The sequence below is a fragment of the Giraffa tippelskirchi genome, chromosome 7 (assembly GCF_054371585.1).
Source record: "Giraffa tippelskirchi isolate mGirTip1 chromosome 7, T2T-mGirTip1v1.2.pri, whole genome shotgun sequence".
NCBI classification, from domain to species: Eukaryota; Metazoa; Chordata; class Mammalia; order Artiodactyla; family Giraffidae; genus Giraffa; species Giraffa tippelskirchi.
In genome coordinates, this window is record NC_137281.1 from 85,767,448 (window position 1) to 85,783,146 (window position 15,699).

Sequence of the window (15,699 nt, forward strand, 5' to 3'; positions counted from 1 at the left end):
ACTAAAATTGGAGTTGCCATATAATCAAGCAGTTCCATTCCTGGGCATATACCTAGACAAAACTCTTAATTCAAAAAGAAACATGCTTCCCTGTGTTCATAGCAGCACTGTTTACCAAGCCAAGACATGTAACGAACCTAAATGTTATCGACAGATAACTGAATAAAGAAGATGTAGTGTGTGTGTGTGTGTGTGTGTGTGTACACACACAGAATATTACCAACTGTTAAAAAGAATGAGATAATGCCATTTGCAGCAACATGGGTGGACCTAGAGATTGTCATACTAAATGAAGTAAGTCAGGAAGAGAAAGACTGACACCATGTGATATCATACATGTGAAATCTAAAATATGGCACAAATTGATGTATCTATGACACAGAAGCATACTCACAAAGAGAACAGACTTGTGGTTGCCAAGGGGCAGGGAAGTGAGGGAGGGAAGTATTGGGAGTTTGCAATAAGCAGATGCAAACTACTATATATAGGATGGATAGACAGCAAGGTTCTACTGTATAGCACAGGGAACTATATTCAATATAAAGGTTTATCATAGTATATTGAAAATCTAGTATTTTGTTGAAATAGTATGTAATATAGTATATGAAATAGTATATATTTAGTATATGAAACAGTATATATCATAGTATATTGAAAATCTAGTATGAACAAAATCATAGTATTTTGTTCAAAAGCATGGTAAAAGTTCATCGTAGTATACTGATTTAGTTCCCTGTGCTATACAGTAGAACCTTGTTGTCTATCCATCCTATATATAGTAGTTTGCATCTGCTAGTTCCAAACTCCCAATACTTCCCTCCCTCACTTCTCTGCCCCTTGGCAACCACAAGTCTGTTCTCTTTGTCTGTGAGTACGCTTCCCTGGTGGCTCAGCTGGTAAAGAATCTGCCTGCAGTGCAGGAGACCTGGGTTCAATCTCTGGGTTGGAAAGATTCCCTGGAGAAGGGAATGGCTACCTGCTCCAGTATTCTGGCCTGGAGAATTCCATGGACTGTATAGTCTATGGGTCGCAAAGAGTTGGACACAACTGAACGACTTTCACTAAGGTTTCACATGGTAAACCATTATGGAAAAGAATATAAAAAAGAATAGATAGATATAGATGAGTCACTTTGCTGTATAGCAGAAATTAACATTGTAAATCAACTATACTTCAATAAGAGGCTTCCCAGATGGCACAGTGGTAAAGAATCCACCTGCCAATGCAGGAGATGCAAGAGAAGTGGATTTGATCCCCAGGTCAGGAAGATCCCTTGGAGTAGGAGCTGGCAACCCACTCCAGTATTCTTGCCAGGAAAATTCCATGGACAGGAGCCTGGCGGGCTACAGTCCATGAGGTTGCAAAGAGTCAGACATGACTGAGCACACACACATACTTCAATAAAATTTTAAAAATCCTTAAGTATCTTTTTAATCTCTAGTTTAGATTTTCTCACTCTTGGTACTGTTGACTTTTTGGATTTTTAATTGTTTGTTGGGGGAGCTGTCCTGTATATTGCAAGATGGTAACTGCATTCTTCATCTCTGCTTAGTAGATGTTAGTAGCATCCAGTTGTGGCAACCAGAAGTGTCTCCAGATATTGCCAGATGTTCCCTAGAGTACAAAATTTTTCCTGATTGAAAACCACTGCTGTAGTTAAAGAGTATGATACTTCAGTAGAAGGTAGAATGTAGGAAGTTGGTAAGTTTAACATGGGGACTTCACACATAAGTTGAATTAACAGGCAGAGAGGCTTTATTTGAACAAGCAGCAGCCATGGCATTTTAACTGAGAAGTTCTGAGTCTGGGTTTGGATGTTGTCTCCCACACCCTTCCCTCTTCAGCTTGAGAGGCCAATATCCTAGCTTGACTCCAGGCTTAAGGGTAGTGAGTGCCCACTCACTGGAGGGGATAAACAACTTTCTATTTGGGATTCTTGTCTAAATATATTAGGACCTTTTCAAGAACAAGCAACTTATTTGGAATTGTTTGCAGAACTACTTGATGGTTCTGAGAATGCTTACATCCTCTTCATTTTCCTCCCATGATATGACCTCAGATAACTCAGAAAACTTCTTTCTGACTTTCAGTTGAGGTGAGTTAATTGATTTACTTCATGGGCTTATTTCCTTCCTTAAAGGAGTCTTCATTGACGACCTTACACATTTTAGAGTGACTGCATAGCCTAGGATGAATTTAATTTACAATCTGAGACAATCTGTTTACTGTGTGAGAAACTTGGTCTCAGCTTGTGGTTTGCTTTTAAAGTATTTTTTAATAAATGAAATTTTAAGAAATTGTGGAAAAACATACATAAAATTTACTTCTTTAATCATTTAAAAGTACAGTGCAGTGGCATCAGTGGCATTCACCATGTCGTGTAACCATCACCATCATCTATTTTCAAAACTTTTTCAGCACTCCAAACAAATTCTCTAACCATTAAATATAAACTCTCCATTTCCCCTCACCTCTAGCCCCCAGTATCCTCTGTTCTATTGGGTTGGCCAAAACGTTCCTCTGGTTTTTACATTTTTCATTTTCACCGAGAACTTTATTAGACAACGTATTCACTATTTTGTTCCACTATCTTCTGCCATTTTTCATCTTCATAATTTCATCTTCCCAGAACTTTTTTATCTTTTTGAGGAAAGAACTGTTCCAAGTACCTTTTACAGTCTTCCAGGGAAGTGAAATTTTTTCCACTGAGAAACTTCTGTAAAGACTGAAATAAATGGAAATCCAAAGGTGCAATACCTGGTGAATATGGTGGATGATTCAGAACTTCTCAGCCAAGACATAACAGTTTTTGCCTGGTCATCAAAGAAACATACAGTCTTGCATTATCCTGATAGAAGATTATGCATTTTCTATTGATTAATTCTGGAGACTTTTCAAGTACTGCCTTCATTTGGTCTAATTGGGGGCAGCACTTGTTGGAATTCATCATTTGGTTTTCCAGAAGGAGCTTATAAATAGAGGACTCGCTTCCAGTTCCACCATACAACATATCACCTTCTTTGGATGAAGACTGGCCTCTGGTCTGGTTGTTGGTGGTTGATTGCGCTTGCCCCATGATCTCTTCCATTCCACGTTATTGTACAGTACCCACTTTTTGTGGCTTGTCACATTCGTTTTAACAGTGGAAAGTTTTCATTATGTTTAAGTAGAGAATCACAAATGGAAATACAGTCGAGAAGGTTTTTTTCACTTAACTTATGGGGAACCCAAGCGTCAAAATGATTAACATAACCAAGTTGGTGCAAATGATTTTCAGTGCTTGACATGGATATTTTGAGTATGTCAGCTATCTCCTGTGTGGTATAGATATGATTGTTCTCAATGTCTTGATTTGATCACTGTCAGCTTCAATTGGTATATCCAACTGAGCAGCATCTATCGAGAAATCTGCAGCATGAAACTTTGCAAACCATTTTGACATGTTCGATTTAGTCATGGCATCTTCTTCATACACTTTGCGTTTTAGTTGTGTTTTTACCTTTCTTGAAATAATAAAGCATAATATGCCAAAAATGTGGCCTTTTTTCTTCCATCTTTAGTATTAAAGTGGCTACAGAAAAATTCACCAATTTTGATAAATTTTTAAAAAATGCATGCTGATATGATAGTTGTCACAATACAGTCTAACTGAATTGTTCGTTAAAGACAACTAAGTGCAACTAGAGCCATCATACAGAAAAAACCAAATGAACTTTTCAAGCCAACCCAGTACTGTCTCTATGAATTTGCATATTCTCGATATTGCATTCATATATGCAGAATTATACAACATTTATCCTACTGTTTCTGACTTATTTCACTTAACATATTTTCAAGGTTCATCTGTGTTATAGCATATTGAACAGAATTTCATTACTTTTTAAGGCTAAATAATATTCTGTTGTTTGTACATACAGTAAATATTTTGTATATCCAGTTATCTGTTGATGGACTTATGGGTTGTTTCTGCCTTTTCACTATTGTCAGTATCACTGTTATGAATGTTGATGCATAAATATGTTTGAGTACCTACTTTTTTTTTCTGTTTTTTCTAGGACTGCAGCTTTTTATTGAATATGTTACATAAGAGATTTAGTCAAAAAGCTCATGTTGTCGTTGGACTCCTCTTGTTCTTCTTTCTTTGCCTTCCACTTCTCAGCTGGAGAGCAGTGGTGGAAGGGCAGGACTTCCTGGTAGGGCAGATCCATCAGCCCCTACACTGCAGATGAGGCTTCCCATGTTGACAAGGCTGGAGCCTTTGCAAACTGGCCCTGCCAGAAGTGTTCAGCATTTCTGTTAGCTGTTTTAATGAGAACATTTATCTATCCTCTGTGACTGAATGTCACCTCATTGTGGTGTAGGGTGAGGCCAGTAGATGAAGGTGAAAGTGCCCAGTTGGTGGCTGCCCACCTCACTGCTATTCAGGGCCTCACCGCAATGTGGCCTTAACTTCCTTGGAATCATTTTAACACCACTGTAGAAAGGGGCTCCCTGCTTTCAGCTCTTTTGGGTATATACTCTGAAGTGGAATTGCTGGCTCATGATGTAATTTTGTTTGATTTTTTTTTTTGAGGAATAGTGTTAACTTTTAATTTAAATAGACGGTACTAGACATCTTTTATTTTTCCCCAATGATAGTAAAGTCTACAAATTTTAAGTGCCTAGTTTTTGAATTTTGACAAATAACATATGTCGTCATCACCCAGGATGAGTTAAATATTTTTATCACCCAGAAAGTTTCTTCCTGCCCCTTCCCAATAAATCCTTCCTTCAGTTCCCAAGAGGGAACCATTGTTCAGATTTCTGTCCCTGAAAGTAAATTTTGTCTGTCTGTGCTTGAACTTCTTGTCATTGAAGTCATACAGTAATGCATCTTTTGATGATCAGAATTTTTTTTTTTTTTACAGCTCGGTTACAGCTCAGAGTTTCATTTGGCAAGCAAAGGATAATACACCCTTGAGGTGTGAGAGTGGGCCGACCCCAAAGGAGAGGCCTCAATCCGACTTGCTTCCTCTTTTTATACATTTTGTCTTCTCCCCGCTGAGCCTGCTCTATGCAAATTGGGCTAGCCAAGAAGGGAAAGTGTACACTTTCCCATATGCTTTCACCTGAAGTTCTCACTCTGGTCCACAGATTTTCTTTTGTTCCATTGTTCCATTCTGGGGGGCTTTTTCCTTTCTTTGTCTTTTAGCCACCACCATTTTGGACTCCTTTTTAGATCAGAAGCTTTAATTTTGATGAAGGGTGATTTATTAATTTTTTTCCTTTGTGGTTAATGCTTTTTGTGTCTTGTCTAGGAGGTCTTGACCCTTAACCTCAGACTGAGTTGTGTGCCCCCACCTCTTCTGCATTGGTATTGCAGAAATTAATCTTTTTGGTTGAGGGGGTGTTTAATTTGATTCTTGACACTTTTTTATTAACATATACCATATATACAGAAAAGTGCATGTTATAATTGTACAGCTTAATACATTTTTACAAAGTGAACATATCCATGTACTCATCATCTTTTTTTTAAACATAAAACCAATGTATTTATTTATTTTTAATTCATTGATTATTTTATTTTTGGCTGCATTGGATCTTCATTGCTTTGTGCAGGCCTTCTCTGGTTGAGGGGAGCTGTTCTTCCTTGTGGTGTGTGGACTTCTCATTGCAATGATTTCTCTCATTGTGGAGCTCCAGCTCTAGGGTGAGCAGGCTCAATAGTGGCACACAGACTTAGTTGCTCCACCGCATGTGGAATCTTCCTGGACTAGGGATCGAATCTGTGTCCTCTGTATTACCAGGTGGATTCTTACCCACTGTGCCACCAAGGGAGTCCTTGTACTCACCATCTTGATTAAATTATAGAACATCATCAACATCTCAGAGGCCCCCTTCATACCCCCTACCAGTCATTAACTACTCCTCTCAAAGATGGTTACTTAGGTATTTAACTCCTACCTTGTAGATAGGGTTTTACCTACTTTTGAACTTGATATAGATGGATGGGATCATTCAGTGTATGTTTCAGTATCTGACTTCTTGCTCAAAATTATCTTTGTGGTATTCGTGCATCTTGTTGCATGCAGTAATGGTTGGTTTTTTTTTTCCATTATAACATAGTATTACATTATGGGGTGATACCCCAGTTTATTCATTTTACTTGGAATGAACATTTGGAATACTTGCATTTTGAGATGTTATGCGTAATCCCATCCTTAAAGTGTATGTTTTTGGGGTACACTTATGCACCTAGTGGCAGGATTGCTGGGTCACTGGGAAGGATGTACTTAAGTTCAGTAGATACGAGAAGTTTCCATCTATGTTTAATATAATCCCCTTTGTGTATGTGTACACTTTCCCATGTGCTTAATTATGCATAGAAATTCCTTAGGAAATAACTCAATTTCTAGTGAGGAGGAGGAATGGACAGAGTCTTTAATACTCTCTCTGTCCTTTCAGTTTTAATTTTACTGTATGTATGTGTTTTTTTTAATTTTTTTTAATTGAAAATCTTGCTACCATAATATGTCAAAAGTCCTGTTCTGCTTTTTTTGATAATAGGAAAACTTTGATATCATTATTAATTTTGTGTTGCTGTGTTACTCATTTAACCACACCAAGTTTCATCCCAATTATAAAGGACTTTCCAGTTTTAAAATGTGTAAAATTGGAAAGTTCTTTACAATTGGGACAGAAACTTGGTGTGGTTAAATGAGTAATTTGGAAGCCTGTAGTATAGCCCTGCCTCTTCCATTAATAAGCTCTTGAATATAGGCAAATCACTTAACCTCTGGAATCTTAATTTCCTCATTTGTAATGTTGGAATAGTCCCAAAATTGTATGACTCACTAGCCTCATGGGAACATTCAGTGGAATAATAAGGGAGAAAACACTTTGCTATAGATATATCATATATATATAAATTAATGTTCCTATTATAGATACAAGTAAACCATATAAATATATAAAAATATCATATATAAATATGGGGAATTAAGTTTTGATTTTAGAAAGTAAGATAGTTTAAAATAATCTAGGGTATGTAGTAAGGGCTTCCTCTGTGGTGCAGTGGTAAAGAATCCACCCGCAATGCAGAAGATACAGATTCGATCCCTGGGTTGGGAAGATCCCATGGAGGAGGAAATGGCAAGCCATTCCAGTATTGCCTGTAAGATTCCATGGACAGAGGAGCCTGGAGGCTTATAGTCCGTGGGATCGAAAAGATTCGGACACAACTAAGTACACATGCACACACGGTATGTAGTAAAACCATAATCTTTTGTATGAATTTTTCCTTTCTTCCTCATTCCATTTTAAGTTCATGAGAGGCAAACCTGTTGGATAGGTAGCAGTTTAATATTTTTTTTATAAAGCTATCTCGTAGCACGTATCCTTGGGTGACTGCTGGCTGAGTCAGTCTAGTTTCCACCTCCTTCATCATCATTTATATTCCTGAGCAGAGTTGGTATTTCTGCTGATCCTGGGCCTGTTTGCCCTCAGATCCATTCCTCAACCTTCCCTTCTCTGGTGAGTATTGTGAGGAGCAGGCCCTTACGGGCTTCATTCCTTCCTAGGCTCTGGTGTCAACACAGTTTCTGGCTGGATTAGCAAGTGAGAGGAACTGGCAGGAGATTGGAGGGTAGGAGGAAGGAGAAGACAGGGCTTTCCCTTCTTTCTCTCTGCTTTGGGAAGTTGGAGGAGTAGTGGTTTCTGAAGCCTCTCTTTTGTTGTTTCTGCCAGTCAGCCCATATGCTTTCAGCTTCTTCCAGGTAACCTCAGCCTTAGATCCTGGTAGCAATACATTCCCTCCGTTTTTCCCTTAGTCCAGAGGTGGTAGTGACTTGTTCCCATGCTAGCCTCTGATTTGCATCACTATTCCCTGTTGGGTCTCATTTCTTCCCTCACCTGTTCACTACACTGAAGTCCTTCTGTTTTAAATCCTCAGGTGGTTTCTGTTTCCTCATTAGACGCTGTCTGATACAGAGCTCAAGTTGATATAACAAAAATGTCTTCCATTCTTCAAGATTTGTTATTTCTTTTGATGTCCCCAGTAATATATTGAGGTAGAAAAGTGTTATAGTTCCTATTTTAACATGAGGAAATTAACATTTATTGAATAACCACTTTCAGATTTTTCATAATTTTCTCCAGTGAAAATTATAGGGGGAAAAAAGGAGGCCCAGAGACCTAAATTACTTGCTCTAAGTCCCACAGAAGTCTGTTACTGATTGAAGATTGGACTTCCACATGTAAAAATCCTATGTGCTACGTGTTTTCTCCTTAACAAGATCCGTTACCAAAGAAGTGTTCATTTATAATGTACTTAGAAAAGCCTTAGTCATTTTAGAAAATTTTTCAATTAAAAATTCAAAGCACAATAATTTTCTGCTCAACATCCCAGATGCTGGGAAAGATCGAGGGCAGAAGGAGTGGGGGGCAACAGAGGATGAGATGGTTGGATGGCATCATCAACTCAATGTACATGAGCTTGAGCAAACTCCCAAGAGATAGTGAAGGACAGGGAATCCTGGCATGCTGCTGTCCGTGAGGTCGCAAAGAGTCGGACACAACTTAGTGACTGAACAACAACATTTGTATATATCCAGGATGCTGTTCACTACCATTAATCAGTTTAATGTAAAGTTTTGAATTTTGGTTATTTTTATGAGAATAAAAATACAATAAAGCAAATTACAGGGAAGAATTCTTGTGATGTCATGTTTGTTTGGTTATGGAATTGTTTTAAGATATGTCTGGTGCATTCTTAAGAGGAGGAAAGAAAGAGATGTCACAAAAGAGTGGAATGGGGACAGGAGAAGAGAAGGGGAAGGGAATATTGTTGCTAGGTCACCAGCCTTCAAGGCAACCCCCACTGCCTTGGTGATGGTGGAGAGCCATGTGGGAGCTGGGGATGTGAATCAGGTCTTTTTACAGTCACCTGAAAGGCTTTACCTTGTCTTGGTAAAAAAATGGGAGGGAGAAGTGTGCTGAGCAAGATATTTTTTACAAACAGCTGAAAGACTTGCTGTGTCATTATCTCATCAGCTGATTGGTTACCTGACCTCCATGGTAATATGCTGCTGCTACGTCACTTCAGTCGTGTCCGACTCTGTGCGACCCCATAGACGGCAGCCCACCAGGTTCCTCCGTCCCTGGGATTCTCCAGGCAAGAACACTGGAGTGGGTTGCCATTTCCTGCTCCAATGCATGAAAGTGAAAAGTGAAAGGGAAGTCGCTCAGTCGCGTCCGACTCTTAGCGACCCCATGGACTGCAGCCTACCAGGCTCCTCCGTCCATGGGATTCTCCAGGCAAGAGTCCTGGAGTGGGGTGCCATTGCCTTCTCCGCCATGGTAATATAGACTCCTAAATTTAGTGTAGCATGGGAGATGACTACCTTGCTCTGCTATAAAATACAAGAGGAGGCTCTGCTTTGCACTTAAATGTCTTATTGTTTTTAGGATCTATCAAATAGGTAATTCTCATAATACTTGCGAAAGCATGTATGAAGCAGTATCCCTGTTTGTAGGGGGAATTTGACTGAGCAATGATTTGGAGTACAAGAAATTCAGCTTACACATTTACAGGTAAAATTCTAACTAAATTCAGGATTTATAGGGATTTCTCTGGTATCTAGAATTTCCTCATCTTCAAAACTGACTAATAATAATGATGATAAAAATAACATCAACAGCTAGCACTTCTTTAGGGCTTACTGTGTACCAGACAGTACTCGAATATCTTTATATGTATTGTCATTCAGTCCTCACAACTCTGGGGATATTTTATCCCCTGATCCTTCTATTTAAGTGTGAGAAAAATATCACTAATAATGGGTATCTTATTATCATCTGTCCCTTCTGCTATCACTCTCTTACCAGCCCCCAACTCTGCCCTGATTACAAGCTCCCTGTAAGGTTATAATCAGTTTTGTTTACTTTTGTATCCCCATTGCCTAGAACAGTACCTGGCATGTGGTTGGTACTCAGTGAATATTTGTTGAATGAATGAGTTTTTTATAGATGAGGAAACTAAGTTTTCCAAGATTATACAGTAATAGGACAATGTGTGGCACTGTAATGATTTGTAAAGTCTTTGGTGAACCTAGAGTTCTTTTAACTTTTAGACAAACTGTGTGAAATGACTGTTAGGCAATTGAATTTGGTGGTGCTTTCCCTTCTTCTAATTCCTACTCCATTTCATGAGCCTCTGGGGCCCTTGAGATACCTTACAAATTGAACTTTTTTTTCTCCCATTCTTCACCAGTGGAACACAAAAAATAGTTCATCTTTTATTGTAAGATTTTAATAATATTGTGCGTGTGTGCTAAGTCGTTTCAGTCATGTCCAACTCTTTGCGAACCTTTGGACTGTAGCCTACCAGAGTTCTCTGTCCATGGCATTCTCCAGGCAAGAATACTGGAGTGGGTTGCCATGCCCTTCTCCAGGGGATCTTCCCAACCCAGGGACTGAACGTGCATCTCATGTCTCCTGCATTGCAGGTAGGTTCTTTATCACTAGCGCCACCCAGGAAGTCCAAGATTTTAATAGTAAGAAAGACTCAGATTTGCATTTTATAAATTTTCTTTAGGCTATAGAAGCAGTGATAGTGATATTATAAACTCAAAGGATTCAGTGTCTCCTTTCCTTTAGAAAAGAGTTAGGTAACAACAGTGAAGTAGGTCATACAGATGAGACTTGCTTTAAGATTGCATGCACACCCACTCACATCTGCCTTTGAGCTTGATGATTTGTGTGGTCTTTTTGTAGGAAATTTAATTTTGGAAATGGTTAGTTAGGCAGAACAGGAATGGATAATATCTGATTATTGATGGGGCTCAGGGGAAAAGAAGGAAGGAAAAAACCGTCTTTGAAGAGTCTCACATAAGCCTACTGACTAGAAGAAGGGTGGTCCCAGTCAGAGAATGTGGGTAATTGGAAGATGAAGAGTTAGGTTGCTTAACATTTAATCTTTTTTTTCTTTCTTCTTATTTATAAAATCATATCCATATTTCTGTCATAATTTCACTTTATAAACTCCATTGTTATTCCCTATTGGAAAAGAAAAAAGCATTCTTAATTGTGGCTCAACTGGTAAAGAATCCTCCTGCAATGTGGGAGACCTGGGTTCGATCCCTGGGTTGGGAAGATCTCCTGGAGAAGGAAAAGGCTACCCACTCCAGTATTCTGGCCTGGAAAATTCCATGGACTGTATGGTCCATGGGGTCACAAAGAGTCAGACACGACTGAGCAACTTTCACTTTCAACGTTAATTCTGGGTCACAGTAAGCTTTTTTTCCTTCCCATCATATTAATATTATGCACATGTAAGTCTTGCGTTTTCTGTTGTTATGTCGCTTAAGGTTCTGGAACAGAATGATTACAAATCATTTCCCTTTCCTCCCCTGGTGTACCCTTTCTTTTCATTTTTAAAAATAAGGGAACACCAGAACTTCCCCAGTGGTCCAGTGGTTCAGTCTCCACTGCAGGGGGCGGAGGTTTCATCCTTAGTCTTGGAACTAAGATCCCATATGTGGCATGGTGCAGGCCAAAAAAAAAAGTGACCATTAAAATAAGCAGGGAATACCTCAAACATGTATTAAAATGCATAAGAAATAACAAATACCCATGTGCTTACGGGCCAGGTTTAATAAAAACATTTAGCCATATATATTTTAGAGCTTTTAATTTTTTTGATAGTAAAGCATTAAAGAGTTTAATTCTCCTTTTTATTGATTTCTAATTCATTCTTCCTTCTTCTTGAGGTCTCCACTGTTCTGAGGTTGTTGTGAATACCTCTCTTCCTTTTTACCATAGAAAAGTTAACTTCCTAATGAATTTTTACCTATATTTTAATTGCATTCAAAGGAATAGTAACTCATAGTTTCTCTAGCATGAATCATTTTCAGTGTCTGAGGTGACTGAAATATTTTTCTCCTTGTTGACTTCTCATTATTGGGCAACAGTATAATGTTTCACATTTGAGCTATTGCTAAGACTATGTTTAGGTATTTTTGGTCCTCTGATCTGTCAGATGTGATATTAACTATATTATATATATTTTGTTAGTAACACTCCTGAAATATCTTTTGGAAAGTCATTTTATTCACCTTCCAAAACCAGGAAGAGAGAGAAACGAAAAGAGGGAAAGAATGATTCTGTTTTTCCCTTCAGGTAATTTATCAGTTGAGAAACTGATACTAGGAACCACACAAACTGTACAGGAATATATATTGCATGTGTACTAGTAGGACAAGTATCTCTTAATGTAATAATCTACACATTTTGTAATATACTTTGCTTAAAAATGGTCAGCAGCAGGAAGAATTTAACATGATATTACAGTCTCCTTTTGGTTAGTTTGGACATGAGGACAATGCTCAAGGAGAAAACCTAACAATGACTGTTTGTTTTTGTCAAAATATGCTACCCAGCTCCAGAGTTTCCTATTTTGGAGAAGCAGAACTGGCTGATACATCTCCATTATATCCGGAAGGATTATGAAGCATGCAAGGTGAGAGGCTGCAGTGATGGAGAACATGAGAGGCAGGCTTTGATTAAGCATCTGTGTCTGTCACTCAGTTTGTATGGCAGGTAATAACCCATTATTTTAATAATGTGTGAAATCTTGTTTCTTCACATTTTGTGTATTAATCAGCTTTTGCTGTGATAATGCTGCTTAACAAACAACCTTATAATGTCAGTGGCCTTATTTATGACTCATAGGCCTTCAGATTGGCTGTAGTTGGTGGGTTTAACCACAGTCTGTGGAGCAGGTTCCAGCGTGCTCCATGTGTCTCCTCATTTTAAGACCAGGCTGAAGGAGCCGCTACTTTCTGGGACCGGTTGGTCTTATGGTGGAGAGCAGATGTTCAAATCAACATAGTATTTAACTTTTTGATCTCTGGATGGTGAAAAATGGTGTTTTCACTTTTATTTCATAATTCTTGTGGTGAGCTTGATCCTTTGCGTATTTTAAAACCGTTTGTATTTTCTTTTCTCTGACCCGTATCTTTGGTGACGGTATATATGTTACATACTTGCTGGCAGAGAATAGTATCATCATGCAAAATATATCCTTGGTATTGTCTTTTTTAGGCATTCAGAGCTTTGTAATGCTTTTAAGGTTGTGATTTTTATACCTGTCACATTTGTACCCACAGCAGTGCGAAGAACTAGCAATGTTTAGTTCCAGTATGGATTTGGAAAGATTTTTTTTTCTTCTGTGATACTATCCTTATTTCCCATTTCCTTTATTGACCACTTTTTCTGTTTCCTTTCTTCCGGCTTCTCTTCCTTTGCTTGTTTCTTAAAAATTGGGGCTGTTCCTGTGTACTGTCCTTGACTCCTTTCTCTGCTTGTTCTGTACACTTCTTCCTGATCGCCAGATCAGTCTGATGCGTACTGAATGCTTCACAGACATTTCAAATTCAACTTTTCTGTAGCCAAATTTACCTGCTTCCTTCCGTACCTATTGCTTCTCCTTTTTCCCTATCTCTTGACTCCTTACATATACCCCTTGTCCATGTCTTATTGTTCAGTTGCCCAGTCATGTCTGACTCTTTGTGATCCTGTGGATTGCAACACGCCAGGCTTCTCTGTCCATCGCCATCTCCCAAAGTTTGCCCAAGTTCATGTCCATTGCATCGGTGATGCCATCCAGCCATCCCATCCTCCGACGCCGCCTTCTCCCTCCACTCTCAACCCTTCCCAGCATCAAGGACCTCTCCTGTGAGTTGGCTCGTCGCACCAGACGACCAAAATACTGGGGTGTCAGCCTCAGCATCTGTCCTTCCAGTGAATATTCATGGCTGATTTCCCTTAAGATTGACTGGTTTGATCTCCTTGCTGTCCAAGGGACTCTTAGGAGTCCTCTCCAGCACCACAGTGCGAAGGCATCAACTCTTTGGTGCTCTGCCTTCTTTATGGTCCACCTCTCATAACTATATTTCACAACTGGGAAGACCACAGCCTTGACTACTTGGCCTTTGTTGGCAGAGCAATGTCTCTCCTTTTCAACACATTGTCTAGGTTTGCTATAGCTTTCCTGCCAAGAAGCAAATGTCCTCTGATTTCGTGGTTGCAGTCACCATCCACAGTGATCTTAGAGCCCTAGAAGAGGAAATCTGTCAGTACTTCCATCTTTCCCCCCTGCATCTGCCAGGAAGTAAAGGGGCTGGATGCCACGATCTTAGTTTTTTCAATATTTAGTTTTAAGCCGGCTCTTCCACTCTCCCCCTTCACCCTCATCAAGAGGCCTTCCAGTTCCCCCTTGCTCTCTGCCATCAGAGTGGTACCATTTGCATATCTGAGGTTTTTGATGTTTCTCCCACCTGTCTTGATTGCAGCTTGTAACTTATCCAGCCTGGCATTTCTCATGATTTGCTCAGCGTATAGATCAAACAGGGTGACGGCAGACAGGTGTCCGTGTCTTCCTTTACTTGAAGACACTTAACCACTACTCAGAAGTATTGTTTGTTTCTTTTTCAGGCTGTTATCAAAGAACAGCTTCAGGAGACTCAGGGGTTATGTGAATATGCTATCTATGTCCAAGGTGAGACATATATTTCTTCTCTTCTTGCTAGAGAAATGCACACTCTGCCTAGATTCTGGAAAAAGAACAACTTATGAAATACTTAAATTCAAGTAAATGTTCCACAAATCTGTTTAGATTACTGTTTTTTTGAAATCAGAACATAATTATTGTGCTGGATTTGACCTCAGAAATGACTAGTTCTGTTAAAACTAGTTCTGCTTGCTACTGTCCTTCACCCCTATTCTAGTTCTGGCTAGTGTTTTGCAGAACTGTTGTTAGGGTTGCTGCCTGCTGCAGCAGTGTTGGGCCCAGAAGAGGCTTTTCAAGAATTCATTGTAGTCAAGCTAGAAGAGATGAGAAAAAGCTTGAGGATTTTTTGTACGGTGAGTCAGGATGAAGGGAAGAAGCCTAGAGGTATACAGGACAAAGCAGAGAATAAATGGAAGTCATCAGAAATCAAATATTATAGGGACTGAATATTATAGGGATTAGAGGGATTGACTGGAATTTTACTCTGTAGTGCCTGAGTAGCATCCTTGGTTGCTACTTGGGCACCAGGAACTTTCTTTTTGACTCTTTGATGTAAATGAATGGTTTTGTTTCCCACTCTACATTTGTAGTCTTCAGATTAACATGCAATTTTCTGATGTAATTGGTAATGTATTAACATATCTAGGATATTGTGGCAAAATAATGCTCATTTATTCCCAATATCACCAGTTCCAGACTTACAGTGCCTCATACTACTTAAGCATGTAAATCTTCTGAAAACTAGGCCTAGGAAAAATGATTGATTTTGATTGGTTGCTAGGAGAACAAACTCTGAAATATTACTGCATTCTTTGCCAGCATCTCCTTGTTGGACTTGGGTTTTTGATTGCACTTGCCCCATTTGGGTGTACTCTCTGAAAACTATCAGGTGAAGTTGGGAGTTACCATGATAAATAGAGCATCTGATAGGAGCTATAAGAATGTTCTTACAGTGAAGAGTTCCTGGAATAATTTACAAGGCACCCGATTATCTGCCTGTTGGAAGCTGGGAGTGGAGAAATAGGTAGGTCCCAGATAACCTTAAAAAAAGGTTTTAGCTCATCACCAACTTTGCTGTTTGTTTCAATCCATCTGAAGTCATATCTGATTGTATTTTAAGACACAGTTATCCAAAGGGTTTCTTTGTT

At 39.1% G+C, this 15,699-nt stretch overlaps 1 protein-coding gene across 48 annotated transcripts in view; it reads left to right on the top strand.

Moving 5' to 3' along the window:
• The window catches only part of BBS4 (Bardet-Biedl syndrome 4), a 46,315-nt gene that overhangs the window by 13,236 nt on the left and 17,380 nt on the right, over positions 1–15,699 (top strand). For 22 of the 48 annotated variants that reach the window (XM_081506283.1, XM_081506311.1, XM_081506282.1 and 19 more), the window contains 2 exons: positions 12,420–12,499; positions 14,476–14,539. In XM_081506283.1, the coding sequence (XP_081362409.1) occupies positions 12,420–12,499; positions 14,476–14,539 (144 nt within the window). Of the gene's footprint in view, positions 1–8,876; positions 9,155–9,447; positions 9,574–10,317; positions 10,488–12,419; positions 12,500–14,475; positions 14,540–15,699 lie in introns of those variants that run through there. The other 26 variants (XM_081506298.1, XM_081506300.1, XM_081506306.1 and 23 more) reach the window with 12 other exon arrangements.